The 24,619-nt window shown below is 53.0% G+C and overlaps 1 protein-coding gene across 4 annotated transcripts in view; it reads left to right on the plus strand.

Annotated features, from left to right (window-relative positions):
* The window catches only part of ITPR3 (inositol 1,4,5-trisphosphate receptor type 3), a 38,155-nt gene extending 14,486 nt beyond the window's left edge, over positions 1-23,669 (plus strand). For 2 of the 4 annotated variants that reach the window (XM_042884099.1, XM_042884100.1), the window contains 48 exons: positions 884-934; positions 1,486-1,628; positions 1,761-1,860; positions 2,133-2,293; positions 2,999-3,140; positions 3,342-3,503; positions 3,651-3,823; positions 3,949-4,068; positions 4,225-4,407; positions 4,495-4,746; positions 4,901-5,045; positions 5,210-5,357; positions 5,655-5,851; positions 5,974-6,103; positions 6,346-6,403; positions 6,613-6,778; positions 6,895-7,059; positions 7,229-7,297; positions 7,718-7,843; positions 7,978-8,100; positions 8,265-8,465; positions 8,807-9,058; positions 9,153-9,278; positions 9,545-9,670; positions 9,787-9,907; positions 10,632-10,816; positions 10,904-11,052; positions 11,244-11,352; positions 11,475-11,565; positions 11,783-11,952; positions 12,635-13,075; positions 13,402-13,602; positions 14,000-14,110; positions 14,381-14,476; positions 14,689-14,790; positions 15,013-15,099; positions 15,701-15,811; positions 16,214-16,406; positions 17,271-17,396; positions 17,893-18,065; positions 18,182-18,346; positions 18,807-18,999; positions 19,914-20,009; positions 20,416-20,540; positions 20,744-20,909; positions 21,636-21,796; positions 22,282-22,443; positions 22,790-23,669. In XM_042884099.1, the coding sequence (XP_042740033.1) occupies positions 884-934; positions 1,486-1,628; positions 1,761-1,860; positions 2,133-2,293; positions 2,999-3,140; positions 3,342-3,503; positions 3,651-3,823; positions 3,949-4,068; positions 4,225-4,407; positions 4,495-4,746; positions 4,901-5,045; positions 5,210-5,357; positions 5,655-5,851; positions 5,974-6,103; positions 6,346-6,403; positions 6,613-6,778; positions 6,895-7,059; positions 7,229-7,297; positions 7,718-7,843; positions 7,978-8,100; positions 8,265-8,465; positions 8,807-9,058; positions 9,153-9,278; positions 9,545-9,670; positions 9,787-9,907; positions 10,632-10,816; positions 10,904-11,052; positions 11,244-11,352; positions 11,475-11,565; positions 11,783-11,952; positions 12,635-13,075; positions 13,402-13,602; positions 14,000-14,110; positions 14,381-14,476; positions 14,689-14,790; positions 15,013-15,099; positions 15,701-15,811; positions 16,214-16,406; positions 17,271-17,396; positions 17,893-18,065; positions 18,182-18,346; positions 18,807-18,999; positions 19,914-20,009; positions 20,416-20,540; positions 20,744-20,909; positions 21,636-21,796; positions 22,282-22,443; positions 22,790-22,858 (7,122 nt within the window). In that variant the 3' untranslated portion in view covers positions 22,859-23,669. The remainder of the gene's footprint in view (positions 1-883; positions 935-1,485; positions 1,629-1,760; positions 1,861-2,132; positions 2,294-2,998; positions 3,141-3,341; positions 3,504-3,650; positions 3,824-3,948; positions 4,069-4,224; positions 4,408-4,494; positions 4,747-4,900; positions 5,046-5,209; positions 5,358-5,654; positions 5,852-5,973; positions 6,104-6,345; positions 6,404-6,612; positions 6,779-6,894; positions 7,060-7,228; positions 7,298-7,717; positions 7,844-7,977; positions 8,101-8,264; positions 8,466-8,806; positions 9,059-9,152; positions 9,279-9,544; positions 9,671-9,786; positions 9,908-10,631; positions 10,817-10,903; positions 11,053-11,243; positions 11,353-11,474; positions 11,566-11,782; positions 11,953-12,634; positions 13,076-13,401; positions 13,603-13,999; positions 14,111-14,380; positions 14,477-14,688; positions 14,791-15,012; positions 15,100-15,700; positions 15,812-16,213; positions 16,407-17,270; positions 17,397-17,892; positions 18,066-18,181; positions 18,347-18,806; positions 19,000-19,913; positions 20,010-20,415; positions 20,541-20,743; positions 20,910-21,635; positions 21,797-22,281; positions 22,444-22,789) is intronic. The other 2 variants (XM_042884102.1, XM_042884101.1) reach the window with 2 other exon arrangements.
* Positions 23,670-24,619: the final 950 nt, after the last annotated feature.

The raw sequence follows: 24,619 nt of genomic DNA on the forward strand, positions 1-24,619 counted from the left end.
AGTGCTACATGCACTGCCAACATCACTTCTCCCTCTGACCCTGGCACACAGAACTGGGATGTGGGGGGGTGGCTGGGATTTTCCTCTGTTTGCTCACCCTGGGCCAAACTGTCCCAGCACAACCTTGTGAGATGGAAGCAGGAGATAACTCATCCGGCTGTGTTTAACTCTTCCTGACCAAGTTTTACCCTTCCTCATCCTCTGGTATCCTAGCCAGGATGCTAGGGGAGGCACGGACAAAATCTGAGCCTGGAAACACCATCTGCCAGGTGGTTTTTGCTCCCATTTAATTGTCTCAAGGCCTCCTGATAAAGATGCAAAAGGGTTTCTGCACTTAAAGGATGTGGTTTATATGACTGCTGCCAGGGGAGCAAGGCTGTGCCTGAGGGTGCTGGGTGCATCCCATGCCAAAGGTGTTCCAGCATTGCAAAAGATGACCAAAGGCAGTCACCCAGGGCCCCTTCTGCCACTGGCAGGTCTGCCTCCAAAATGGCTGCTGAACTGGTGTACTTTCAACCATAAGGCATGCAGGTGGCATCGGAGGAGGAAAGAAGATCTCCTCTCAGGCTGCTGCTGCCTGGCTTGCATTGCTCAGCGAGACCCCAGCCTGGGGCCTCAAGGCATTCCCAGCAGGAGCTCATCCTGCTGCAGTGCAGAGTCCCAGCTGTGAACCAGGGCTCAGCCTCTCCCTCTCTTCTCTCATGGGGCTGGAGCACTCTGCACTGGGGATGGGTCCTGTCCTCCAGCCCCATCTGGGCAGGTTTCCTCTCCTCACTGTGATGAAGCAAGGCAGGAACAGGGCCTACACCCCACACTCGGGGCTTTGGAGGGGCCGAGGGGGAGGGCTGATAGCTGTCTTTCATCTCCCTCTTTAACTTTTCAGGAAAACCCAAGTTATAAAGGAGACGTGGCTGAGCCCAAAGCAGCGCCCACGGTGAGCTGTGTGCAGCCTCGCTAGCAGAAATGCTGCTGCCGCTGCCTGAAACCACGCTGCCTCTTAGATTCTGCCTGAAAACAGGGAAATGCTCCAAAAGAGAGCCTGTGCCATGCTGCCGAGTCCTGCTTGGTGGCTGCCCCACCGCAGGGCTGCCCAGCAGAGCACCCCACATCCCGCACCGCAGAGTAGCATCCCCATGTCCCGCTTGCGAGGGGACCCCGCCCACATCTGTTGAAGGGGTCCCAGTGCATGTTGGATCACCAGACCACGGGGGTGTGCAAGTGAAGCGCTGGTAGAAGAGTGATTTGGACTTGCAGGGGTTTTTTCTCATTGCCCTTAGTGAGGTTTGGAGAAGGGGTGGCCTCATGCCGTGCTTGTGCTCTTGCAGCCCCTCCGTCTCTGCGCTGCAAGGCTCAGCCCAGCATCTGAGCAAAAGCTTCTGCCCTGAGCGTTGCTGCTGTGTGTCCTCCGATGCCATGTGTGCAGGGAGGCCGGGCTCAGTGGGGTAGTCACCCCACACCTGGCTCAGAGCCGTTTCCCTGCTGCAGGGGGGGAGCAGCCGCTCCAGCCGCAGGAACACAGGGGAGAAGATCAAGTACCGGCTGGTGGCCGTGCCCCACGGGAACGACATCGCCTCCCTCTTCGAGCTGGACCCCACCACGCTGCAGAAGACAGATTCCTTCGTCCCACGGTACGTGAACATGTGCCAGCATGGAGGGGTTGAAATAGGGAGGGAGGGTTGATCGTGTGCTGCGCTGGGGCCCAGTCTGCTCCTGGAGGGGCTTTGCTGGGTGCGCTCACCGAGGCGTGGTGCCGTTTGCAGGAACTCTTACGTGAGGCTTCGCCACCTCTGCACCAACACCTGGATCCAAAGCACCAACGTGCCCATTGACATTGATGAGGAAAGACCCATCCGCCTCATGGTGCGGCCCTGTGCCCTCCTTCCTTGCACAGATTTATCCCCCTGCTCCATCCTCCTTCCCTCCTGGCTTTACCCAGTGGCTCCCCTGGCTTCACCTGGGGACTGAGGTACCCTGATGGGCACCAAGTCCACAGCCTCCCCCAGTACCTTGAGCCCATCCTCCTCCTTTCAGGAGGGACAAACTGTTCCTGATGTCATCTCTGTGGTTGGCAGCTGATGGAGACATTCAGCGCAGCCCTACCTGTGTGACACTGCTTCTCTGTTCCTTCCCAGCTGGGCACGTGTCCCACCAAAGAAGACAAAGAAGCATTTGCCATTGTCTCTGTGCCTGTGTCTGAGATCCGGGACCTGGACTTTGCCAATGATGCCAGCTCAATGCTGGCCAACGTGGTGGAGAAGATGAACGAAGGTTTTCTTAGCCAGAACGACCGGAGGTAAAAAAAATAAAATAAAAGTCATTTTCCCGTGGAAATGGGGCCATGCCAGGGTCTTCCAGCGTTGCTGTGGGATGGGGCCCCTGGCTGGGTCTTGGTGCCAGCGCTGCTTTGCTTTCCTGCCTGCAACCCAAATCCACGCCTGCTTCTCCCAGGGGTCTGGCGAGGAAATCAGATAACACCACAGACCCACTCCGGCCCCTCCTTTGCTGCTAGAAAAATAAGCGAGGGGCTGGGAGATGGCCTCGTGATAGGGGCAGCCCAGTTAGTCACGGTGTTATTTTTAGGTGGGTGGGTTCTTGGTGTTTCCTGCACAAACAGAGATACTCTGTGGGACGGAGCGAGCCGCTGCTGCCCTGCCAGCCCACTGCTTTGCAGTGCTTGCTGTGATTGTGACTCAAGGGGCAGAAGACTTGCACACAAAACTCCAGCCGTGAATCACAAGCAGAAGCCTGTGGTGTTTAGCCTGGCACCTGACTCACAACAATAATTTCCTTAGGAAGCGCAGGGGCTGCAAAATCTCATGGTTGAGGGCAGCTGCGGGCCTTTCGCAGATGGGGAGGATCAACCAGCAGAGTCCTGGGCCCTGAGCTTTTTGGCCCTACACAATGTGCCAGCAGCATTGCGGGGAGCTGAGTGTGGGTGGGGTGTGCAAGTGGCTCCCCTGGCTGGAGGGTCCCACCACCATGCTGTGCCCCTTTGCAGGTTTGTGATCCAGCTGCTGGAGGACTTGGTGTTTTTTGTCAGTGATGTCCCAAACAACGGCCAGAACGTGCTGGACATTGTGGTGACCAAACCCAACCGGGAAAGGCAGAAGCTCATGCGGGAGCAGAACATCCTGAAGCAGGTGAGTGGCCCTGGGGCTGTGCACCCAAGGAAGGCGGATGTCCTCAGGTCTGCTGCCCTGCCCTGAACCACAATAGAGACTGTATTTCCAAAAAAGCTCATGGAGGAAGTGGTACTGGTCTCCAGTTCACGCCCTTGAGTTCTGCCAAGCCATCTTGGGAGGCAGTGTGGAAGGCATGCAGCATTTATTTCTTTTGGACAGATCTTTGGGATCCTGAAAGCCCCCTTCAAGGACAAGGGTGGGGAAGGGCCCCTGGTGCGGCTGGAGGAGCTGTCGGACCAGAAGAATGCTCCCTACCAGTACATGTTCCGGCTGTGCTACCGTGTGCTCCGGCACTCCCAGGACGACTATCGCAAGAACCAGGTGGGTTGGGGGTGTCAAGAAGAGCCCCCCTCCCACCTATGTGTTGCACAGCTCCAGGAAGCTGAAGAGGTCTTGTTGGGGCGGAGAGGGCATGGACAGATCCTGATGTACAGCTTTGAGTGCTCACCGCTCCTCTGCTCACTCCAGGAGCACATAGCCAAGCAGTTTGGCATGATGCAGTCCCAGATTGGCTACGACATCCTGGCCGAGGACACCATCACAGCCCTGCTGCACAACAACCGCAAGCTGCTGGAGAAGCACATCACCAAGACCGAGGTGGAGACCTTCGTCAGCCTGGTGCGCAAGAACCGTGAGCCACGGTGCGTGTCCTGCGCCCCAGCCCAGAGGGCTTTGTGCAGCATGGTGGTGGGATGTGCTGCAGCAGGCTGGAAGTGGACCCCCCCCCTTTCACAGCAAGCTGTCTCTGCCTTGCTCTCATTCCCAGGTTTTTGGACTACCTCTCAGACCTGTGTGTGTCCAACCACATTGCCATCCCTGTCACCCAGGAGCTGATCTGCAAGTGTGTGCTGGACCCGAAGAACAGTGACATCCTCATCAAAACAGAGTGAGTAGCCCAGCAGAGAGGTTTCCTTGGCTGAGTGCCTGCCCCTGCCTGCTGCCAGCTCTCACAGTGGCCCCATAAATCCCATAGTACCCCCGTCACCTCTTGAGATGCTGCATCCATAGGAACACCTCCAGGTTTACTCCTTTCCCACCGCAGGCTGAGGCCGGTGAAGGAGATGTCCCAGACCCACGAGTACCTGAGCATCGAGTACTCAGAGGAGGAGGTCTGGCTCACCTGGACAGACAAAAACAATGACCACCATGAGAAAAGCATCCGGCAGCTGGCGCAGGAGGCCCGGGCTGGCAATGCCCATGATGAGAATGTCCTCAGCTACTACAGGTGGCAATCCCATGGTATCTTTTCCCCAGACAGGGTGAGGACATAAGAGTTGCGTAGCCTCACTCTCTCCTCCTCGTCCCCATGCAGGTACCAGCTGAAGCTCTTTGCTCGCATGTGTCTGGACCGCCAGTACTTGGCCATCAAGGAGATCTCCCAGCAGCTGGGCGTGGACCTGATCTTCCTCTGCATGGCAGATGAAATGCTGCCCTTCGATCTCCGAGCGTCCTTCTGCCACCTCATGCTGCACGTGCACGTGGACAGGGACCCTCAGGAGCTCGTGATGCCCGTGAAGTTTGCACGGCTCTGGACTGAGATCCCCACCGCCATCACTATCAAAGAGTGAGACACGCCGGGTCTCGCTGCAGCTTTGAGGGATATGGGATGGCAGGTGCCATCCTCTGTAGGGACTGGATAGGCACCAGCAGGGACCGGGAGGGGGGCACCTTCCCGACTGCTTCCTGCCCTGTGCTCACCCTGCTGTCTCCCCACGCAGCTACGACTCCAACCTCAACGCCTCACGTGACGACAAGAAAAACAAGTTTGCCAGCACCATGGAGTTTGTGGAGGACTACCTCAACAACGTGGTGAGCGAGGCAGTGCCCTTTGCCAACGAGGAGAAGAACAAGCTCACCTTCGAGGTGCGAGAGCTGCCGGTGTCACGGCGTGTTGTGGGATGTGGCGTTGGCCGTGGCGGCCATTGGCCTCATCCAGACCTTGTGGCTGCCTCTGTGACATCCCATGTTTGTTCCTCCCGCTCGTCCCTGAGCACAGCAAGGTCTGGAGTTGCCTTGTCCTTCCCCAGGTCGTCAGCCTTGCCCACAACCTCATCTACTTTGGCTTCTACAGCTTCAGTGAGCTGCTGCGCCTGACGCGCACGCTGTTGGGCATCATCGACTGTGTCCAAAACCCCCAGCTGATGATGCAGGCTGTCTACAGTGATGAGGTGACAGGTGAGTCCGTGCTCTGTAGGCAGGCATGGTCCCAGGGCAAAATGGTTTCTGCCCAGTGCTATCCAGTTTGGGCTGCAGGAAAACAAGCCACCCATTTGATCACATGGAAACTTGGGCTGGGGCTGAAATGAGTCTTTGTCACCCATTGGCAAGTCCTGTCAAGCCCTTGGCCAAGGCTGAGAAGTAGCAAGTCCTTCCTGCTCATTTTCTGGTTAACACCCATAGTGTTTTCCAGTCTAAGTGGGTCTTTCTGTTGGTCCTCTCCCGCCTCTCTTTCTGTCTGCCTTAACTCTACAGGGAAGAATGTGAGGAGGTCAATCCAGGGCGTTGGACAGATGATGTCCACGATGGTGCTGAGCAGGAAACAGTCTATCTTCAGCCCTCCGAGCCTCAGTGCTGGCTCTGCCCCAGAGCCCGTGGACAGGGGGAGGAGCGTCGAAAATGAGAACATTGTGGTGATGGAGACCAAGCTGAAGATCCTGGAGATCTTGCAGGTGGGAGGAGAAGCATTGTGAAGTTGCAAGGGGATCAGGGAGACATGGTTTTCTGATGCAAAGAAGCAGGTGACATGATGAGAGGACTCACTTTTGCTTTCTTCTCTCTCTGCTTCTGCCAGTTCATCCTGAATGTGCGGCTGGACTACAGGATTTCCTACCTGCTTTCTGTCTTCAAGAAAGAATTTGTGGAAGTCTACCCCATGCAGGACAGTGCGGCTGACGGGACGGCTCCAGCCTTTGACTCCACAAGTAACTCTTCCCTTCGCTCCTGGCACAGCCAGGGACATGGAGGGGGTAGCTCCAGCAGCAATCCATACACTGGCAGGGAATTGGGGGATTGAAGTTTGTGCAGGGTGGATGAGGGGTCTCGTGTCCATCATGGGTGCTTGGACCGTGGTCTGCAGGGAGCTGGGCTGGCTCCTGCAGGAATTCTGTTGGTGCACGGGGGTCACGTTGGTCTCCCCATTTATCTCCCTTTCCTCTCCCTTCAGCTGCAGCAATGAACTTGGACCGGATCGGCGAGCATGCAGAGGCCATGTTTGGTGTGGGGTGAGTCCCTGCCCCTGGTGCACAGTTAGCCTGGCTGGAGGGCTCTTCCCTCTCCTGCCCATACTTGCTGCTGGGGCTCAGAGCTGCAGGTGATGAGGAAGATGAAACTCTGAAGGCCCATGCAGCTGTCCCATCTGTCCTGAAAGGTGACAGAGTGCATGCCAGCTCCCACGTGGATGCTAACACAAGCACTTTTGTCCTGGCTCCAGAAAGACGAGCAGCATGCTGGAGGTGGATGACGAAGGAGGGAGGATGTTCCTGCGGGTGCTGATCCACCTGACAATGCACGACTACCCACCGCTCATCTCTGGCTCCTTGCAGCTCCTCTTCAAACATTTCAGCCAGAGGCAGGAGGTCTTGCACACCTTCAAGCAGGTAACCCTGGAGAGGCTGCATCAGATGGCCCCTTTGGAGGACATCTGGGTGAGGAGGGGAGTGGGGCTCATTCTGCAAGCAGCTGCACAGGGAAGTCCCTGCGAATGTCACTGCAGGTTCAGCTCCTGATCTCAGCACAGGATGTGGAGAACTACAAGGTGATCAAGTCAGAGCTGGACAAACTGCGCACCATGGTGGAGAAATCGGAGCTGTGGGTGGACAAGAAAGGCAGCGTCAAAGGAGACAGCAATGTGGATGGGAACAAGAAGGAGAAGAAAGAGGTGAGAGCTGTGAGCAATATGTGGAACCAGGGTGGGTGAGGAGCTGGGGACAGACCTCTCGATGGAGCATGCCCAGTGCTCTGGGAAGAGGAGGGCAGAGAGGGTCCTGTCACTCTCCAGGCTTTGGGGAGGTGTGGTGGGACCCTGAAGCCATTTCTGTCCCTTGCAGCACACTGCTGATGAAGAGGTCATTGCTCCAGGAGAGAAGAGCAGCGAGAACTATCAGATAGTCAAGGGGGTAAGAAAGACCACAAGCTAACCCCAGGGCTGGCTGGTGCACCAGTGAGAAGGGAGAGAGGGAAACGGAGGGGAACTTCAGATCTCCTCAGCGGTTCAGTAGAAATGAATCCAAGCCAGGGCTCATTCCTGCCAGCTCAGCACACAAGGAGCCCATTAAGTCCCTGGGTTTGCAAATGAGACTCACCCTGTGACAGTGGAGGGTAGGGGGTTGGTGATGAGTACAAACGCTCTCTGCTTTACACTTCAAGAAAGATTTCTGAGTGGAATGCTGCGATCTGTGAGCGATACCCAAAGCTGGGCTTGAAGGAACCATCTGGGCTTATGATGGGCACATCTGGGTTTCAAGCAGGTCCCCAGGGCTGGTGGCCTGGGGCTCTCAGGCTCAGTTCCCCTTTGGCCACTGTCCTTCTGTCCCCAGATCCTGGAGCGGCTGAATAAGATGTGCGGAGTTGGAGAGCAAGTGCGCAAGAAGCAGCAGCGCCTGCTGAAGAACATGGATGCCCACAAAGTGATGCTGGATCTGCTGCAGATCCCTTATGAGAAGGTGGGGGGACAGAAGCCAGCTGGTTTCAAAGTGCATGGAGCAAGGGGTGGGAACATGGGGACATCCTGCATAGCTGGGTCCTGCTCTCTGTTTATTACCAACCCCAAGTGTTTGTCCTCTCTGCCCTTCCTCAGGGTGATGCCAAGATGATGGAGATCCTCAAGTTCACCCATCAGTTCCTTCAGAAGTTTTGTGCTGGCAATCAGGAAAACCAGGCTCTGCTGCACAAACACCTCAACCTGTTCCTGACCCCAGGGGTAAGGAGAGGAGACCAAAGGACTTTAGTATCAGTCCTGGGATTGAGAGCAGGAGATAGAAAAACCAGAAGAAGACACGCAGAGGAGGCAGGACCAGGACAGGAGGGGATGCTGTGCCTCGCAGCCCCTAGCCTCACTCTATCTCCCTCTATCTGGTCCCACAGCTCCTGGAGGCTGAGACAATGCAGCACATCTTCCTCAACAACTACCAGCTCTGCTCAGAGATCAACGAGACGGTGCCACAGCACTTCATCCACTGCGTGGCCACCCACGGCCGCCATGTGCAGTACCTGGACTTCCTGCACACCATCATCAAGGCCGAGGGCAAGTACGTCAAGAAGTGTCAGGACATGATCATGACCGAGGTGAGCACCTCTTCTCCTGCCCATGGGTCGTAAGCACAGGGCTCCTGGGAGGAGCGTGGCTATTTTCTCCTTTGGGCACTAGTCTTCCCAACCACATGTTGATTTCTCCCTGGAGTTGGAAGAAATACCTCTAAGAGATGCAAGGTCTGAGAGCCAATAAACACTTTGGCATCCTACAGGTTGTGATTTTTGATTGCACTGCAAACACCTGATTTTCCCCACGAATACACAACCCTTTTACCTCACCCTGGGTGCTCCATCTCATTGCCCCAGTGCAGAAGATGTCATGGTGAGGTTTTTCATCCTTCTCTGTAGCAGTGACTGGTGACTCTTCCCAACAGCTCACCAATGCTGGGGACGACGTGGTTGTTTTCTACAATGACAAGGCATCGCTGGCCACCTTGCTGGAGATGATGACTGCAGCCAGAGATGGGGTGGAGGAGAACAGCCCGCTGATGTACCACATCTCATTGGTGGACCTCCTGGCTGCGTGTGCTGAGGGCAAGAACGTCTACACTGAGATCAAGTGTACATCCCTGCTGCCCTTGGAGGACGTGGTGAGGGTGGTGACCCACGAGGACTGCATCACGGAGGTATGGGCTGCCCAGTGAGGAGGGTGTTGGTGGCTTTGTTCTGTTTTCTATTCCTCTGATGGTGCCTGCACCCCACTCCCTCCCTCCCTGGCAGGTGAAGATGGCCTATGTGAACTTTGTCAATCACTGCTACGTGGACACAGAGGTGGAGATGAAAGAGATCTACACCAGCAACCACATCTGGACTCTCTTTGAGAACTTCACCCTGGACATGGCCCAGGTGCGTGGGTCAGGCTGGGAAGGAGGGACACAGCAGCAATGGCTGCTGTGCTCTATGGGGAGAGCTTGGTGTCACCAAAGCCCCTTGACAAACAAAGGGCATGGGCACGACAAAGGCTTCTTCGGCCACATTATGGGCAGCACTCTGGCATAGACCCAGAAGCTGTGTCACCACCCATGCCCCCAGCTCAGCAAGGTGCCAGCAGTGTCCAGCTGTGCTTGTTCACCTGATTCCAATGCCGTCAGCATCCTCCCTTCTCTTCACAGATGTGCAAAAAGCGAGAGAAGCGCCTGCCAGACCCCACTCTGGAGAAGTACGTGCTGACAGTGGTGCTGGACACCATCAATGCATTCTTCAGCTCTCCCTTCTCAGAGAACAGCACCTCACTGCAGGTAACGGGGTGTTGCATAGCCAGGCCATGCATGGAGTGAGCAGAGGGCTCACCCTGTGGGAAAAGGACTCTGCGAGCACCTTGTACTGATACAGAGCTGCCCATTCTCTCCTTCAGACCCACCAGACCATTGTGGTGCAGCTTCTCCAGTCCACCATGAGGCTGCTGGAGTGCCCCTGGCTGCAGCAGCAGCACAAGAGCTCAGTGGAGGCCTGCATCCGAACGCTGGCGATGGTCGGTAAGGAGCTGTGCTGGAGGGATGCTCTGCTCCCTGCCTGCTAGAGGGATGCAGCTGTTCCAACTGCTTCTGCTCCAGCAGCAGGCAACAGCCATCATTCCTACTGCAGCCATGGCAGGATGCCCTGGGGAGACTGTCTGCTGGGAGCAGGGAGCTTTGTCTCTGGGATGTGCCTTTTGAGCTCCGTGTTTTGTGTCTGGTGTGGTCAGAGGAGAACTGAAGCTTGGGCTTGGTTGGGGAATTCCTGGTGTGTCCTTGCTGGTGCAGAGCCCAGAAAGAATGTGGCAGCTTTCTCTCGCCAAGACTTTGCCCTCAGCCTGCCTGCAGCTGCCTGACTCAGGACAAGGGTTGTTAGCACTGAGTCACCATGTGGAAAGCATTGCTTAGATGCTGGGTGGAGACACTGGCCGGAGATGTAGGATTCCCCTTTGTAATTGCAGCCTCTCTGCACTGGGCTTTTCCAACTGAAAACCAGAGGCGGTGCCTCTTCCCACCCCGTGCTGGGCAGTGGAGGCTGTAGGCAATGGGTGCTGCACTGGGGAGTGGAGGGTGGAAGTAGCACAGGCACCACCAGTCTGGAGGGCTTTTCTCTTGTATTTTATTCATATCTTCTTTGCTGCAAATGAAGAACAGGTGAAAGGGTGCCCAGCCTGGGGCTGTGCGGTAGCTGATGTGGCAGCTGATGATTCATGGCTGTCCCCAAACCCTTCCCCCTGTCCTGCAGCCAAGAGCCGCTCCATCGCGCTGCCCATGGACCTGGATGCCCACGTCAGCTCCCTGCTCAACAGCAGCTCCACCAGCACTGTGCAGAGGAACACATCCAGCTACAAGACGGCCACGCGGACCTTCCCCCGCGTCTCCACCACCCCCAACCAGTGGGATTACAAGAACATCATAGAGAAGCTGCAGGTACGGGGATGCGTGATAGCAGGAAGGTGTGGGCATTGCAAAGTCCCTGTTGTGCGCCGACCTAAAGGTGTGCGCTGTGGTTTGTAGGACATCATTAATGCCTTGGAGGACCGCCTGAAACCGCTTGTGGAGGCTGAGCTCTCTGTGCTGGTGGATGTCCTCCACCGGCCAGAGCTGCTCTTCATGGAGGGCACGGAGGCGTATCAGCGATGCGAGAGTGGAGGTTTCCTGTCCAAGTGAGGATGCTTTGCAGTTGCCGTGGGGTTTTTGTGATGGGTTGGGGACCTGCATCCTCGGTGGGTTGTGCGTCCCGGTGGGTTGTGCATCCTGATGTGCATCTGCAGAGTGGAGGGGCGGTGGGATGGTGCCCCTGGGAACCTCCTTGTCCTCTTGGCTACGTGGTGGTGACTCTGCTGTGCATGGCCAGGTTGGTGCAGCACACCAAGGACCTGATGGAGACGGAGGAGAAGCTGTGCATCAAGGTGTTACGGACACTGCAGCAGATGCTGGTGAAGAGGAACAAGTATGGTGAGAGGGTGAGCATCGCGGCCCTACGGCACATCCCCAGCTCCACTGCTCAGCTGGCAGCTTCCTGCCCACTGCAGTTCTGTTCCAACGCTGGCGCTGGGAGCCTTGTGACGTTTATTTGTCTTGGCAGGGCAACCTGCTGCGGAAAATGCTCCTGAACAATTACCTGCAGAACAAGAAATCCAGCTCCAAAGGGGAAATCGTGGATGCCGCTGGCGGAGGTGAGTGCCCCTCTCCTGCACCTTCCGTGTCTTACTGTGCTGCTCGTGCACGCCTTGAATGCCTGGTTCCAAGCCATGGTAGGATCACACCCGTGTATGATCTCTGTGCTCCCACCTCCATGGGAGACAGAAGAAAGGATGGGCCTGGTAGTGAGTTGGCTGTGCTTATTTTCCTTCATCACTGCAGCATCACATCCATCTGTGTCCTCTCCTGCAGGCCAGGACCAGGACTGGTCTGCTATTGCTGCTGTCCAGTGCCGGCTGGACCGAGAAGGAGCCACCAAGCTGGTGGCTGACCTCATCATGAACACCAAGAACGAGAAGATCTTCCAGGAGAGCATCCTGCTTGCCATTCGGCTGCTGGATGGGGGCAACACCGAGATCCAGGTGCCTGTGGTGGCCATGAGTCCATGGGATGGTTTATGTGTGCATTGTGAAGCACATATGGGGACATATGCAGTATGGGGAGGATGGGTGCAGAGCAGTCCCTGGTCCCTGGTTGGCCTCTGGATAGCAGACTTTGCCAACGTTTGGACTGCATATGTTTGCTCACCATCTGGGGGAGGAACTACAGACATTTCTCTGTTTTGGAGTTTTCCAGCTTGGTGACTGGCTAAAGCTCAGGGCTGGATGCTGAAAGGGGCAGGTTGTTGCTGACTGTTTCTGGAGTAATGCTGATGCCCTCTGCTGGGTATCACAAAAATGACTCAGAGTTGCAGCTCTCCGTTGATAACTTGTAGGTTATCTTGAATTCTTTATCATAGGGAAGCCAATAAATTGTATGTGCAAAAACCTGTGGGGTTCCAAGATTGCAGCTGCTGTAACTGCTGCTTGCTCTGTCCCTAGCCCTGCTGTGGGTAAAGGAGAAGAATAGGCACAGGGCATGCTACACCCCCGTAAATCCAAAAGATTGCAACGCCAAAGGCATAGAAAGTAAAAGATTTAGGGAGAGGCTGGTAGTTGCCTGGTTACTTTCCTGGTAGGCTATCCCAAGGTCTGAAGTGCCACAGGCTACCAAACCAGAGGGGCGGGCTGGGGTGGAGACTCCAACTGTGCTTCCTCCACCCAGAAATCCTTTTACAACCTGATGACGAGCGACAAGAAGTCCGAGAAGTTCTTCAAAGTTTTACACGACCGGATGAAGAAGGCTCAGCAAGAGACCAAGTCGACAGTGTCCGTGAACATGAGTGACATTGGGAACAAACCTCGTGAAGACAAGGACGAGCCTGACCCTGGCACCAAAGGTATGGGGCCGTGTCCTCCCAGCAAGGCCAATGCCTGCCTCGTTGGACAGCCTGATGCTAATGGGGTTGGCTTGCCCCTAGGACGAGGAGAGACCTTCATGATGCCTGGCACCCCTTCCCGATACCCGCTGGCCTTAGGGTTTCGGAAGGGCCACGACGCCGGGGAGCAGGGGCAGAACAATGAGATGGGGGTGACGGTCCTGATTATGGAGCCTATCCTGCGATTCCTCCAACTGCTGTGTGAGAACCACAACCGAGACCTTCAGGTTGGTGCTGGGAGCTGCTAGGGGCTGGGGCAGAAGCCATGCGGCTGGGGTGCAGGTTGGATGGGTTCTGCCTCCATTGGGTCCAAACAGGCACTGGCCACTCTGTGCCTCAGCTTCCTATGGGTATAACCACCATTCCCTCTGCTCGGTATGCTGGAAGGAGCCAATCGGGGCACTCCTGTGTCCATGGGAGCAGGTGCTGCCCTTGAAGGGTCTGCACACACTATAGGAACGGCCCTGGGCCTGATTCTCCATCTGTGGAGGGGATGCTGGAAAGAGGGGTCAGGACCTGCTTCAGGCTCATAACTGCAGGCTTTGCACAACAGAATTTCCTGCGGTGCCAAAACAACAAGACCAACTACAACCTGGTGTGTGAGACACTGCAGTTCCTTGACATCATGTGTGGCAGCACCACAGGTGGGCTGGGGCTGCTGGGCCTCTACATCAACGAGTACAACGTGGCCCTCATCACCCAGACCCTCGAGACCCTGACTGAGTACTGCCAAGGGCCCTGCCATGAGAACCAGGTCTGTGATGTTGTTGTGGGTCTGCATTGTTCCTGCAGCATTTCACCATCCATTGGGGTACCCAAGGGGGGTTTTGGGGTGAATTCATGGACAGCAGCAGGGATAAGGACAGTTTTGGGATTTGGGGCATGAAGGAGAGCAGAGCGTGGGGAGAAGGGGTACCATGGTGCACAGGGATGGTGCATGGGTTTTCAGTGACTGCTGGGCAGTATAACATTGCATATAATGCTTAAATAATGCTATGATGGAAACGGTGTCATTGCTGGAGAGAGAAGGGGTTTAAGGCTCCTGGTTCAGTGCTGTAGGCAAGGCACCATTTTGGAGCTGGCTGTGTTGGATGGTGAAGCTGGGAAGGATGGCAGCGTCCATGGGACAAAGCATTGCATTGTTTCCCTAGAGCTGCATCGTGACCCATGAGTCCAATGGGATTGACATCATCACAGCCCTCATCCTCAACGACATCAGTCCCCTCTGCAAGTACCGGATGGACCTGGTCCTGCAGCTGAAGGTGGGCAGAGCCTGGGGCTGGGGTGGGTGGCACATGTGTGAGCTCCCTGCTTGCTGGGCTGAGCTGTGGAGTGAGGCGGGCACTGGGCATGCATCAGGTCTTACATACATGAGCTGGGATAGGGCTAATGCATCCCCACCACAGAAGGTTTGGATGCCTTTAGCACAGGGGCATTTATGACCGACTGCAATGCAAGGGATTTCTGCCCATCCTGAGGTCCTGGGCAGAGCAATGCATAGCTCCTCTCATCAAGGACTGTGTCCCCACCAGGACAACGCCTCCAAGCTCCTCTTGGCCCTCATGGAGAGCAGGCATGACAGTGAGAACGCCGAGCGGATCCTCATCAGCCTCCGCCCGCAGGAACTGGTAAGGGCTGAGCGGGGTGGAAGGGTGAAGGACCCCTGTGAACTTGCTGCTGGACCTCTGCACTTCCAGGTCCTGGTGGAGTTTCAACCCAAACCCACGTTGGCTGCTGCCCTACCAGCAGTCACACACCGTTCTGCACCAGCATCCCTCCTGAGGAGGAAAACAGGGTGAGGGGACCAGGACAAGCTCACCCACCCTCTGCTGCCTTCCAGGTCGACGTGATTAAGAAGGCCTATCTGCAGGAGGAAGAGTGTGAAAACGCCGAGGTCTCCCCTCGGGAAGTTGGCCACAACATTTATATACTGGCACTGCAGGTACTGATGCTGCAATCTACTGTGACAGCAGTGACCCACCAGGCTGGGCTCCCACTCATCCATTTGCACATCTTATTTATCTACATTTCCTCCAGCCAGGCTGGGAGATGTGCTTTTTGCCTTCCGTGAAAACCTGGCATTGTGGCTTATTGGCCTTCCCACTCCAGTGCTGCAAAGGCTGCTCCATCCCATTCTAATGCAGCTCTTGTTGTTCCTTTCCAGCTGTCCCGACACAACAAGTCTCTGCAGCAGCTCCTGAAGCCGGTGAAGCGAATCCAGGAGGAAGAGGAGGAGGGCATCTCATCCATGGTACAGAAAGTCCTTGGGCATGGAGGCTGCCCCGCTGCTCATCAGCCAAGATTTGGTGGCTTTTGGTATTCCCAGGGTGAACTGGAGAAATAGAGGTTTATAAATGCCCATGTAGCCAAATCAGCAAGCCCAATAGCACGTGCATCTGTTTAGCTCAGCTGTGTTTGTACAGCTCCCTGGGGAAGGCTCAGCACTAGCTGACATCCTGTGTGCTTCAGGGATGGGCTGTGCCTTGCCAGGTTTTCCCCTGCTCCCCTTCTCCTGCCCTTCCCTTCAGAAAAGGAAGGGCTGAGTCCCTCTGCTGCCATTTCTTCCTACTGTACCTCAGCTCCTGAACAAGATTCAGCAGTAATATGATTTCCCTGGGGTTTAGGAGCATTGATTTGTAATTTGTGGATTAGCAGCTTTTGGATGTAATTATTGCAGGGAATCGAATGTCTGTCACCTCAGGGAGCACTCATACCCCTTTGGGAAGCTTTAATTCATTTGCTTTCTCCTGAAACCTCATCAGGTTCGGTACAATTTGAGGAACGATGTTGTCAGTGCAGTTAGACTTGAACACCCCCGGCTGTCCCTGCTCTCACCCTCTCTCCTCTCCCAGCTCAGCCTCAATAACAAGCAGCTGACGCAGATGCTGAAGTCGACGGCCCCAGTCCAGGAGGAGGAGGAGGACCCGCTGGCGTACTACGAGAAGCACACGTCCCAGATTGAGGCAAGACCTGTTTGGGTTGCTAGTACACACAGCTGATGGATCCCACGTGTGCTCTGGCTGCCTCGTGCCCCGTTATTCTGCACCAGGAACCTTCCCAGCCCGCTGCCCATAGGAAGCAGCTGCAAAGAGCTGGAAACATTAGCAGAGCCCATAGGGAGATGGGGGTATGCATGGACCCCCCCAGGCCCTTCCTCCCTCTCCCCAGAGCAGATGGGATGCAGGCAGTGGGGCAGCCCAGTCCTTGGTTGCTCCTTCCAGCATAGCCATGGAAGTTTGCTGGGTTGAGTTGTAGCATTAGATGAGTGGTGGTGATATTTGGATTTGGGGAGGTACGGCTGGGTGTAGAAAAGCAGGAAGCCCAGCGTGATACAGGCAGGATGTAAAGGCACTTCCCTCCTGCAGATTGTGCGCCTGGACCGCAGCATGGAGCAGATAATCTTCCCAGTGCCTGGCATCTGTGAGTTCCTCACCAAGGAGACCAAGTACCGACTCTTCACCACAACGGAGCAAGATGAGCAGGGCAGCAAAGTCAGTGATTTCTTCGACCAGTCGTCCTTCCTCCACAATGAGATGGAATGGCAGAAGAAACTGCGCAGTAAGAGCGAGCCAGACCTTCCCTTTGCAGCAGAGCAGCTGTGAGCCGGGGGGCAGCTGTGCTTTGAGGGGGCTGTGACCCCCCGTGGCAGACTGGAGATCTCCTTGTGCCCTTGGGAGGTGTATTTCCCCCACACCTGTTAATGTAATTCCTCATAGCCTGAGAGCATCTTCCAACACATTCCACACCTGCAGCTGTGCTCACCTAGAGAGCCCTCTCTTTGTTTGCTTTCAATTGGCTTCTCCCAAGCCAGCATCTAGCAGCTACGTTTTGTTGATAAAGGTGCTTTCTTTGCACGATGTAGATCTCCTTAGGTGCTTTCAGGGCTGCACCAGGACGGACTTCCTGGCTTAAAATAACAGCAGCTCAGTCAACAGTAAGAAGGCACACTATAAATACCATGCTGTGGCTCAGAGGTAGCATGGCAGCACTGAAAACACTTGCAGATCCAGTCAAAACTATCTTAGGAATTCAGCAGGAAACAAGTTTCCAGTATGGATGGGAAATTACTGGCTGTGTCTCCTCTGGGACAGAGAATCAGGTTGCAAACACAAAGGCACTGTTGTTTGGAAAGGCGTGAGGATATAAGATGTGGGAGACAGGGAGGAAGGTGCAGTGATGAGTGAAGCCAATCTGATTCCAAGGTGCCAAGGGAGGTCAAAGGGCCCAGAAAGCACAAAATGTGAGCAGAGACATTTTGAACTTGTGTTCCTGTTACAAGAGATGAGGAGGAAGCTTTTATCAATGGCGTGAAGCGAGGGCCTCACTGGCTGTGCTGAGCTCAGTTTGGGTGTCTGGGAGGTCACAGCCTTCCCTGCTGGCACGAGGTTGGCTGAGATGTGTGTCTGCCTCCTCTCTCCGCAGGCATGCCGCTGATGTACTGGTTCTCCCGCAGAATGACTCTCTGGGGAAGCATTTCCTTCAACCTGGCTGTCTTCATCAACATAATCATTGCTTTCTTCTACCCTTATGTTGAAGCCACTTCCATGGGTAAGTGCCCCAGTAGCTTCTGCTCCTTGAAGTAGAGGAAAAAGGGGATCCTGTGTGCAGGGAGCACTGTCCCCTCGCTTGTGTTTCCTTGCCTTTGTCTCCTCTTGACTCCTAAAGCCTTTTCTGTTGGTCCTGGCAAGGGACTGAATCGAGGTTTCAGTTGCCAGCCCTCCCACGACTTCCTTCTCAGGGAACAGGCTCTTCTCCCTGGGCTGTACTTTCCCTATTTGGAAAATGGGGGAAGTAAGGACAGAATACGTACCAGCTGTCTGGAAGTCTTAATGATCTACCGTGGTTTTGAGATCTCAGATAAAAGATGTTAGAAAAGCATATCAGCAAGGACCGTCTCTCTGCAGTCAAGCACAATTTCTTTCTTCCTTCCCTCAGATAATCAGCATATTGGGTTTCTGGATGCTTTGGACAGTAACATGGTGTCTGATTGGCAACATGCATTTAACCTCATGCCATTTAATTGCTGTGGATCATCTCTTCCCAGGAGTGCTGGATTCCCCATTGATCTCACTGCTCTTCTGGATTCTGATCTGCTTCTCCATCATGGCCCTGTTCACCAAGCGGTACGGTGTCAGACCGCTGCTGGTGGCTCTGATCTTGCGATCAATTTATTACTTGGGGATTGGACTCACACTGAACATCCTGGGAGCTCTCAATGTAAGTTCTCAGAGCGCTGCTAGAAAAACAGCATAGCGTCCGATGGCACAGGAGGCTGTTCTGCACTCACAAAGCACAGCAAACCTCACTCCCTCCCGTTTCTGCTTGCTCTCCAGCTGACCAACAAGATTGTGTTTGTGGTGAGCTTCGTGGGTAACCGTGGGACCTTCATCCGAGGCTACAAGGCCATGATCATGGACGTGGAGTTTCTTTACCACGTTGGCTACATCCTGACGAGCGTCCTGGGGCTCTTTGTGCATGAACTCTTCTACAGCATCCTGGTACAGTAAATGTTTGGGGCACAGACACAGCCAGGCTGAGCTGTTAGGAGCTAGAAGTTTCCTGTGACACCTTGATCGATAACAGCAGTGAGAGCAATGCCCCGTGCTTCAATATTTGCGTAGGCTGATCTTTCTGCCTTCCGACAGCATCTATTACTGTCTCTCTCCCAGCCTTTTGCTATCACTCTTTTTCTAATCTCTGCTGTGTACTTTATCTGGGTCAGCAGGGAGACAACGTGAGGGCAGAGGCAGGGGGCATGCGTCCTATTCTTGGCTCTCCTGCAGAGCTTAAGTTCATTTCATTCTTCTGCAGTAAGATGGAAAACTTGAGTGCTTTATGTGAAAGTTAGTCTGTGCCTACTGAGCGATCCTAGATCTCGGGATAAAAGGGACGTAGGTAGGCCAGGCATTGTTGCAGAAAAGCACCCTGCAGCATTTCTTTGCTCCTGGGTCCTTTCAGCTGTTTGACTTGATCTACCGCGAGGAGACCTTGTTTAATGTCATCAAGAGCGTGACGCGCAACGGGCGCTCCATCCTGCTGACTGCCCTCCTGGCGCTCATCCTTGTCTACCTCTTCTCCATCGTGGGCTTCTTGTTCCTGAAGGATGACTTCATCCTGGAGGTGGACCGGCTGCCGGATAGCAAAGCCCAAGGTGAGCCAAACCATGGACTGGTGTCCGTGGTGCTTGGGCTGGAGGTGCTTGGGCAGAGCACGGGTCCTTCGCTGTGGCTGCATCGCTGGGTGCAGTCGTTGATGGGTTGTCACACACTCTTGGGGGAGCTGGTTTTGGGGCTGGCAGAGAAGAGTCTGCCTGCACTGACATAGAGATCTCACGCTGCAGAAAACAAGGCCTGGGGGCTGGAGGGACTGCAGAGAAGGAAGTGGGCAGATAGGAATGAGTTCTGTAGCACTGCAGAAGTCTTACTGAAACTCGAGCAGAAGATGGATGACACTGATGAAACTGTTGCTCTGGATGTTAAAAAAACAAGCAGCTTGTGTGTCAATCATAACACAGGGTTTTGGGGTAGGCTTTTACTCCTCTTTGCATCTGAAGTTTTTTTGGTATGCTTTTACAATCACAGAGATAAGTTAGCATGGAAAAAATATGCTCAGATTATTTGAATAAAGTACAGGTTTTTAATATACTTGGACTACAATACAGTAGTTTGGAGATTAGAGTAAAAAAATCTGGATGTTTTAAAGAGAGAATACCCTTGAAAAAGCAGCTGGTTGGTTGTTGCATCCAAGACTCTTAACTTCAAAGGATGAGAATGTGGTTTTTATGCATCTTAGCCTGGAAAACTGGCAGCTCTTTCGGAACAAAGTTGGGATGTCAGTGCGATGATTACCCAGCCCATGACAGGGGGGTTGGAACTAGATAATCTTTAAGGTCCCTTTCAATCCAAGCCATTCTGTGATTCAAAACCTAGAAAAGGCTACGAGAACGGGGATCAAGATATTTTTTTTGAGTTGTTTGAAAGCTGCAATGAGATGCAGGTGAAGAACAGTTGTGACAGGAGCAAAGAGCTGACGCTCTGACAAGGCTGTGGGCTCTTTTACTTGCAGATGACCCCTTGGGGATGCATAGGAACATGGAGACCTTCATGGAGTCCTGCAGTGGTGACAAAATTAGCTGCTCCGCTGAGCCCACTGCTTTGCAAGGTAAGTGAGCTCATCAGAAAGGTCAGTGCTGTTAACAGCAGGGTAGCCTTACAGCCTTGTTTGTCAGCGAGCTCTGAAAAATCCTACAAAGGACTGAAAGATGGAAAAAATAGCCCACTTTTTGGCACTTATTAAGCAAAATTTTGCACTCCTTTACGTAAAAATGTTGAAATATTGATTTAGTTTAGTTTAATTAAGGAAATCGAGTGCTTTGGGGATGCTCAGCCAAACACCTCCATTGCGAGGAGGAAGATGGAGGAGATGCTGGGGTGCTTGGGAGCTCCCATGTGGGGCACTGCATCACTGCAGCTCATCCCGGAGCTCTGGGTTCTTTGGGACGGGCTGGGGTTCTTCTGCCCTTCTGTGCTCTGGCTTTGTGCTTTTATTCTTCCCTCTGGTGTTGTAGAAGCAGACACTGACCAGTGGGAACGAGCCTGTGACACGCTGCTCATGTGCATTGTCACTGTCCTGAACCACGGCCTGAGGAATGGAGGGGGTGTGGGGGACATTCTGCGCAAGCCATCGAAGGACGTGAGTGGGGCCCCTTCCTTCTGCCACTGCAGAGCTGCCCTTCCTCCCTCAAAATCACTTCCAGCTCTTCCCCTGCTGCCGTCCTTCAGTGCTTTTGCCCATCGCACCCCCACGCCTCTCCTCACCTTGTACCCTCAGCCTATGGTCCTTGCAGGATGGAGGGGAGGTTTGCAAGACATGTTTTTTCCTTTTGTCCACCTCAGGAGTCCTTGTTTCCTGCTCGGGTTGTCTACGACCTCCTCTTTTTCTTCATTGTCATTATCATCGTCCTGAACCTCATCTTTGGGGTCATTATTGACACCTTTGCTGACCTGAGGAGCGAGAAGCAAAAGAAAGAAGAGATACTGAAGACCACTTGTTTCATATGTGGTGAGTGCAGATCCTTGGCTCGGCATGTGGAGGAATTGCCCCCACATTGTTCCCCTCTTTAAGGTCAGCCTGTGACAAGAGGGAAGAAGTGAAGCTTCAACCAGTTTTTAGTTTTCATTTGGTTCACAGCACAACTTAAGTCTGTTCACCAGTGGGTCACTACAGCGTGAGGAGGCTTAAACAAGGACACAAACCGAGGGGGGAAATTATCCCTGTTCCTCCTGGCCTTCTGTTAATGAGGTGTTACACTGAATGCTGCGTTGTGGTGTTCTTGTCGCCGTGCATCACTCCTGGGACCAGCATTTATCAACTGGAAAAAAAGCATATTGCTAAGGAAATAGAATAGAGGAAAATGTTCCAGAATGCTTTCGGTCATAGGAAGGCATCCAAAAAACCAACCCAACCATAAATATAGCTTCTTTTTTTCTTGTAAGATCCAGTAGGTGCATTTTGTTCTTTTAGATTATATAGGCAGGAAGCATAGCTAGTAGAACTTTAAATAGAAGCCTCCTGAATACACAACTGGGTTATTTTCCCTCTGCTTTGGATTCTTGTAATGTGCTAAATGCCAACTAATTATTAAAAGCACTTCTTGAAAGTCACACCTGGGACAGGAGGCAATTATCTGTACTTCCTTTCACATTTGTTTGCTTGTTCACTTCTTACCTTGGCCTCTCCTCCTTTTCTCCTTTCTCCACCTTCTCCACACTTGACTGCCTTTCCCAGGACTCGAACGGGACAAGTTTGACAACAAGACAGTGTCCTTTGAGGAGCATATTAAGTACGAGCACAACATGTGGAACTACTTGTACTTCATAGTGCTGGTGCGAGTGAAGAACAAGACAGACTACACAGGTCCTGAGAGCTACGTGGCTCAGATGATAAAGGTAGCGTCCTTTCTGAGCAGCCCTGTTGCACCCTGCCTGCCCCAGAGGGATGTTTGAGAACACTGGGTTTGCCAAAAAAACCCAACGAGTTTTGAGAAGGAACTTTTGGAAAATATTTAAGAAAGTTGCTGTTCCGTAGTTCGTTCTTAGCTGGTTAATTCCCCTGTGCAATCTCAGCCAACGACGTGCTGTCTGTTTGATGTTGTGTGCTGTGGATAGAAGGATTGTGCCAGGCAGTACGGACTGTGATTGCAAGGTGATTTCGAGGCAAAAAGGGAAGGCAAGGAAATTTAGGAAAAAAACCTTCTGAACCTGGACCCAGACTGGGGGGAAAAAAGGTTAAAAGGGTAGGTGGTGGGAAATGTGCAGAGATGCAGAGAAGCCTTTGAGAATTCCTTTAGTCCCTAAGCATAGGCAGACCTCCATGGAAATCCCACTGGGTCTTTTGTCTCCTTCTCACCCTCTCCCATTCTCCATGGTCCCAGAACAAGAACCTAGACTGGTTCCCCCGGATGCGAGCCATGTCTCTGGTCAGCAATGAAGGGGAAGGGGAACAGAACGAGATCCGAAATCTTCAAGACAAACTCAACTCAACGATGAAGCTGGTGTCCCATCTCACCTCCCAGCTGAATGAGCTGAAGGAACAGGTACTAAATGTTATAAAAACAGGAACGCTCCAATTAACACCCCACTGTATCAAAAAACCCTCTGCCCTTACCAGAATAGACACCCAACAAGAGCAGGAGGCAGAACCAGCCCACTCCTATTTAACTATGGATACAATTCAGAGGGCTCTTTTAGCTCTTCTGCAGGGAGTTGAGAATACTCAGGTCATGTGCTTTTTGATACCTCCTCATCAGCTGGAGCCCGACTCATGGCGTGTTCTGGCAGATGCTTAGAGCAGCCCAGTCAGTCACACACCTGAGAAGCACACTAATGAACAGAATAACAGCCTGGTTTCCTACCTCACTTGTGTCCTTGTTTGAACTCCAGATGACAGAGCAGAGGAAGCGCAGACAAAGGATGGGGTTTGTGGATGTCCAGAATACCATGAACCACTAAGACACAGAAAAAGGATCAGCTTCACCCCCTGAAGGACTAAACACACCTATCAGATGATGAGGCTGCTTATCCCTGGGTCCCACGCATGGACATCACTGTCAGAGAAAGCAGGACCACGTGGAGGGGCTTCCAAGTCAATATTCTCCTTAGATTGCTTATAAGCAATTCAGGAACCAATGGCTGGCGAGGATTCCTCACGATTCCTGGACCCACATGTTACTCCATGCCCTTAGAGGAAGATAAATTATACAAGACTTTTATTCCTCATTGCAATAACTCTTTATTTTGCAAATGTGGGGGGTTGTATCTTTATCTCCATGTGCTACATCTGGTGGCCTCCACCCAGGTGTAGTGTAACTAGCTGTAGGGCTGCAGTATTTAACTTATTCCAGGAGCATCGCTAGTAAACGTGGAACTTTGCAGACCAGCCATCGTATTTGCTGTACCTGCTCCATGCTGCTTCCTGTCCATTTAAAGAATTCTGTTCATCACTTTGGTGCAGTAAAAGAGGAGCTAACCTCAGGAGATGGATTTGATAATTTAGCTCACCAAATGAGGATGAGAATCTAAGGTAGTACTATGAGAACTGGCCTTTTGCCTTCTGTGGACAAAGAATATCTGGGGAGTAGTAGTAGGAAACTGCAGGTTTACAGGAGTTCACTGTGAAGGGGTGTCCTGTGGTTTAGATTCATCTCTGGTGTAATGTTTTACTTTGTTGTTGTTGTTGTTGTTACTTAAGAACTAAAGTGTAAATTGCCTTAACTAAATTAAAGACAAAATGAAGTTATAATAAAAACTTAAACATGGTAAAGAAACCTCCCTTCCTCTGGGACGCAGGGGGGCTGTTGTGAATAAAGAGCAATTCAGATACGTGAACCAATGCAGGGCTGTTTTACCAAAGGTACCACAGCCCACTGCCAACAACATTACTGTGAAGAACTACCTGGAATACCAGCCTTGCATTCTGAAGCGTTCAATCAGAGCATCCTGCAAAGTTTCCAATTCTTTCACTACTTGCCAGGAAAACAGAGTTTGAACATACAGAAAGGAGCAGCTGTTCGAGCTGCCTGGAGCCAAGCAGAGTCCTGGCATAGCTGTGTTCTAGACACTCATCATTCCCCAGCCAAGCAGTGCTGCAGCCATCCCAGCTACAATCCTGCGCCTCTGCCTCCCAAGAACAGAGGTTGAGGCAAGCATCAAAGATTTAAAAAGCAATAAAAATAGGCCACAGCGATGGACTAATCACACCTGAAATTAATTCACGGCCCTATAGAGCAACACATCATGACAACCTATCTTCATCCCTCAGATCTGCAGTAACCAACACAGAGCCTCCTCTTCCCGCTGGGGGCAATCTGCATTGTTAGCTGAGCCAGCACCACAGCAATGCAGCACTGCAGACAAGGTGTGCAGCTGAAATCTCATCTGCACTCTTCTTACACTGCTCTGCTGTCACCATGGTAAACAGTCACCTCAGTGCTTTCTTGTGCCTTCCCAGGCTACTTCTCAAAAGCACCACAAACGTGATCATTAAGTTCTCTCTCCCTCCATTTCACTGTTAACAGTGCAAACACAGATAAGCACAGCTACCTGCCAGCACTACTGTGTGCTGTCTTCACGAGCAGATGTAAAGCTTACATGGTTGTACCTCCTTGCTGTGCACTTCCTGATGGTCTGTGTCTTATAATACAAATGATCTGGTCTAACAACACAGAGCTCTTTCCTTTCAAACTTTTACACCGCTCCCATATGCCTTCATTG

This window comes from Lagopus leucura, unplaced genomic scaffold, assembly GCF_019238085.1.
Source record: "Lagopus leucura isolate 7727_CA_CO unplaced genomic scaffold, USGS_WTPT01 Super-Scaffold_100043, whole genome shotgun sequence".
In the NCBI taxonomy this organism is placed as follows: domain Eukaryota; kingdom Metazoa; phylum Chordata; class Aves; order Galliformes; family Phasianidae; genus Lagopus; species Lagopus leucura.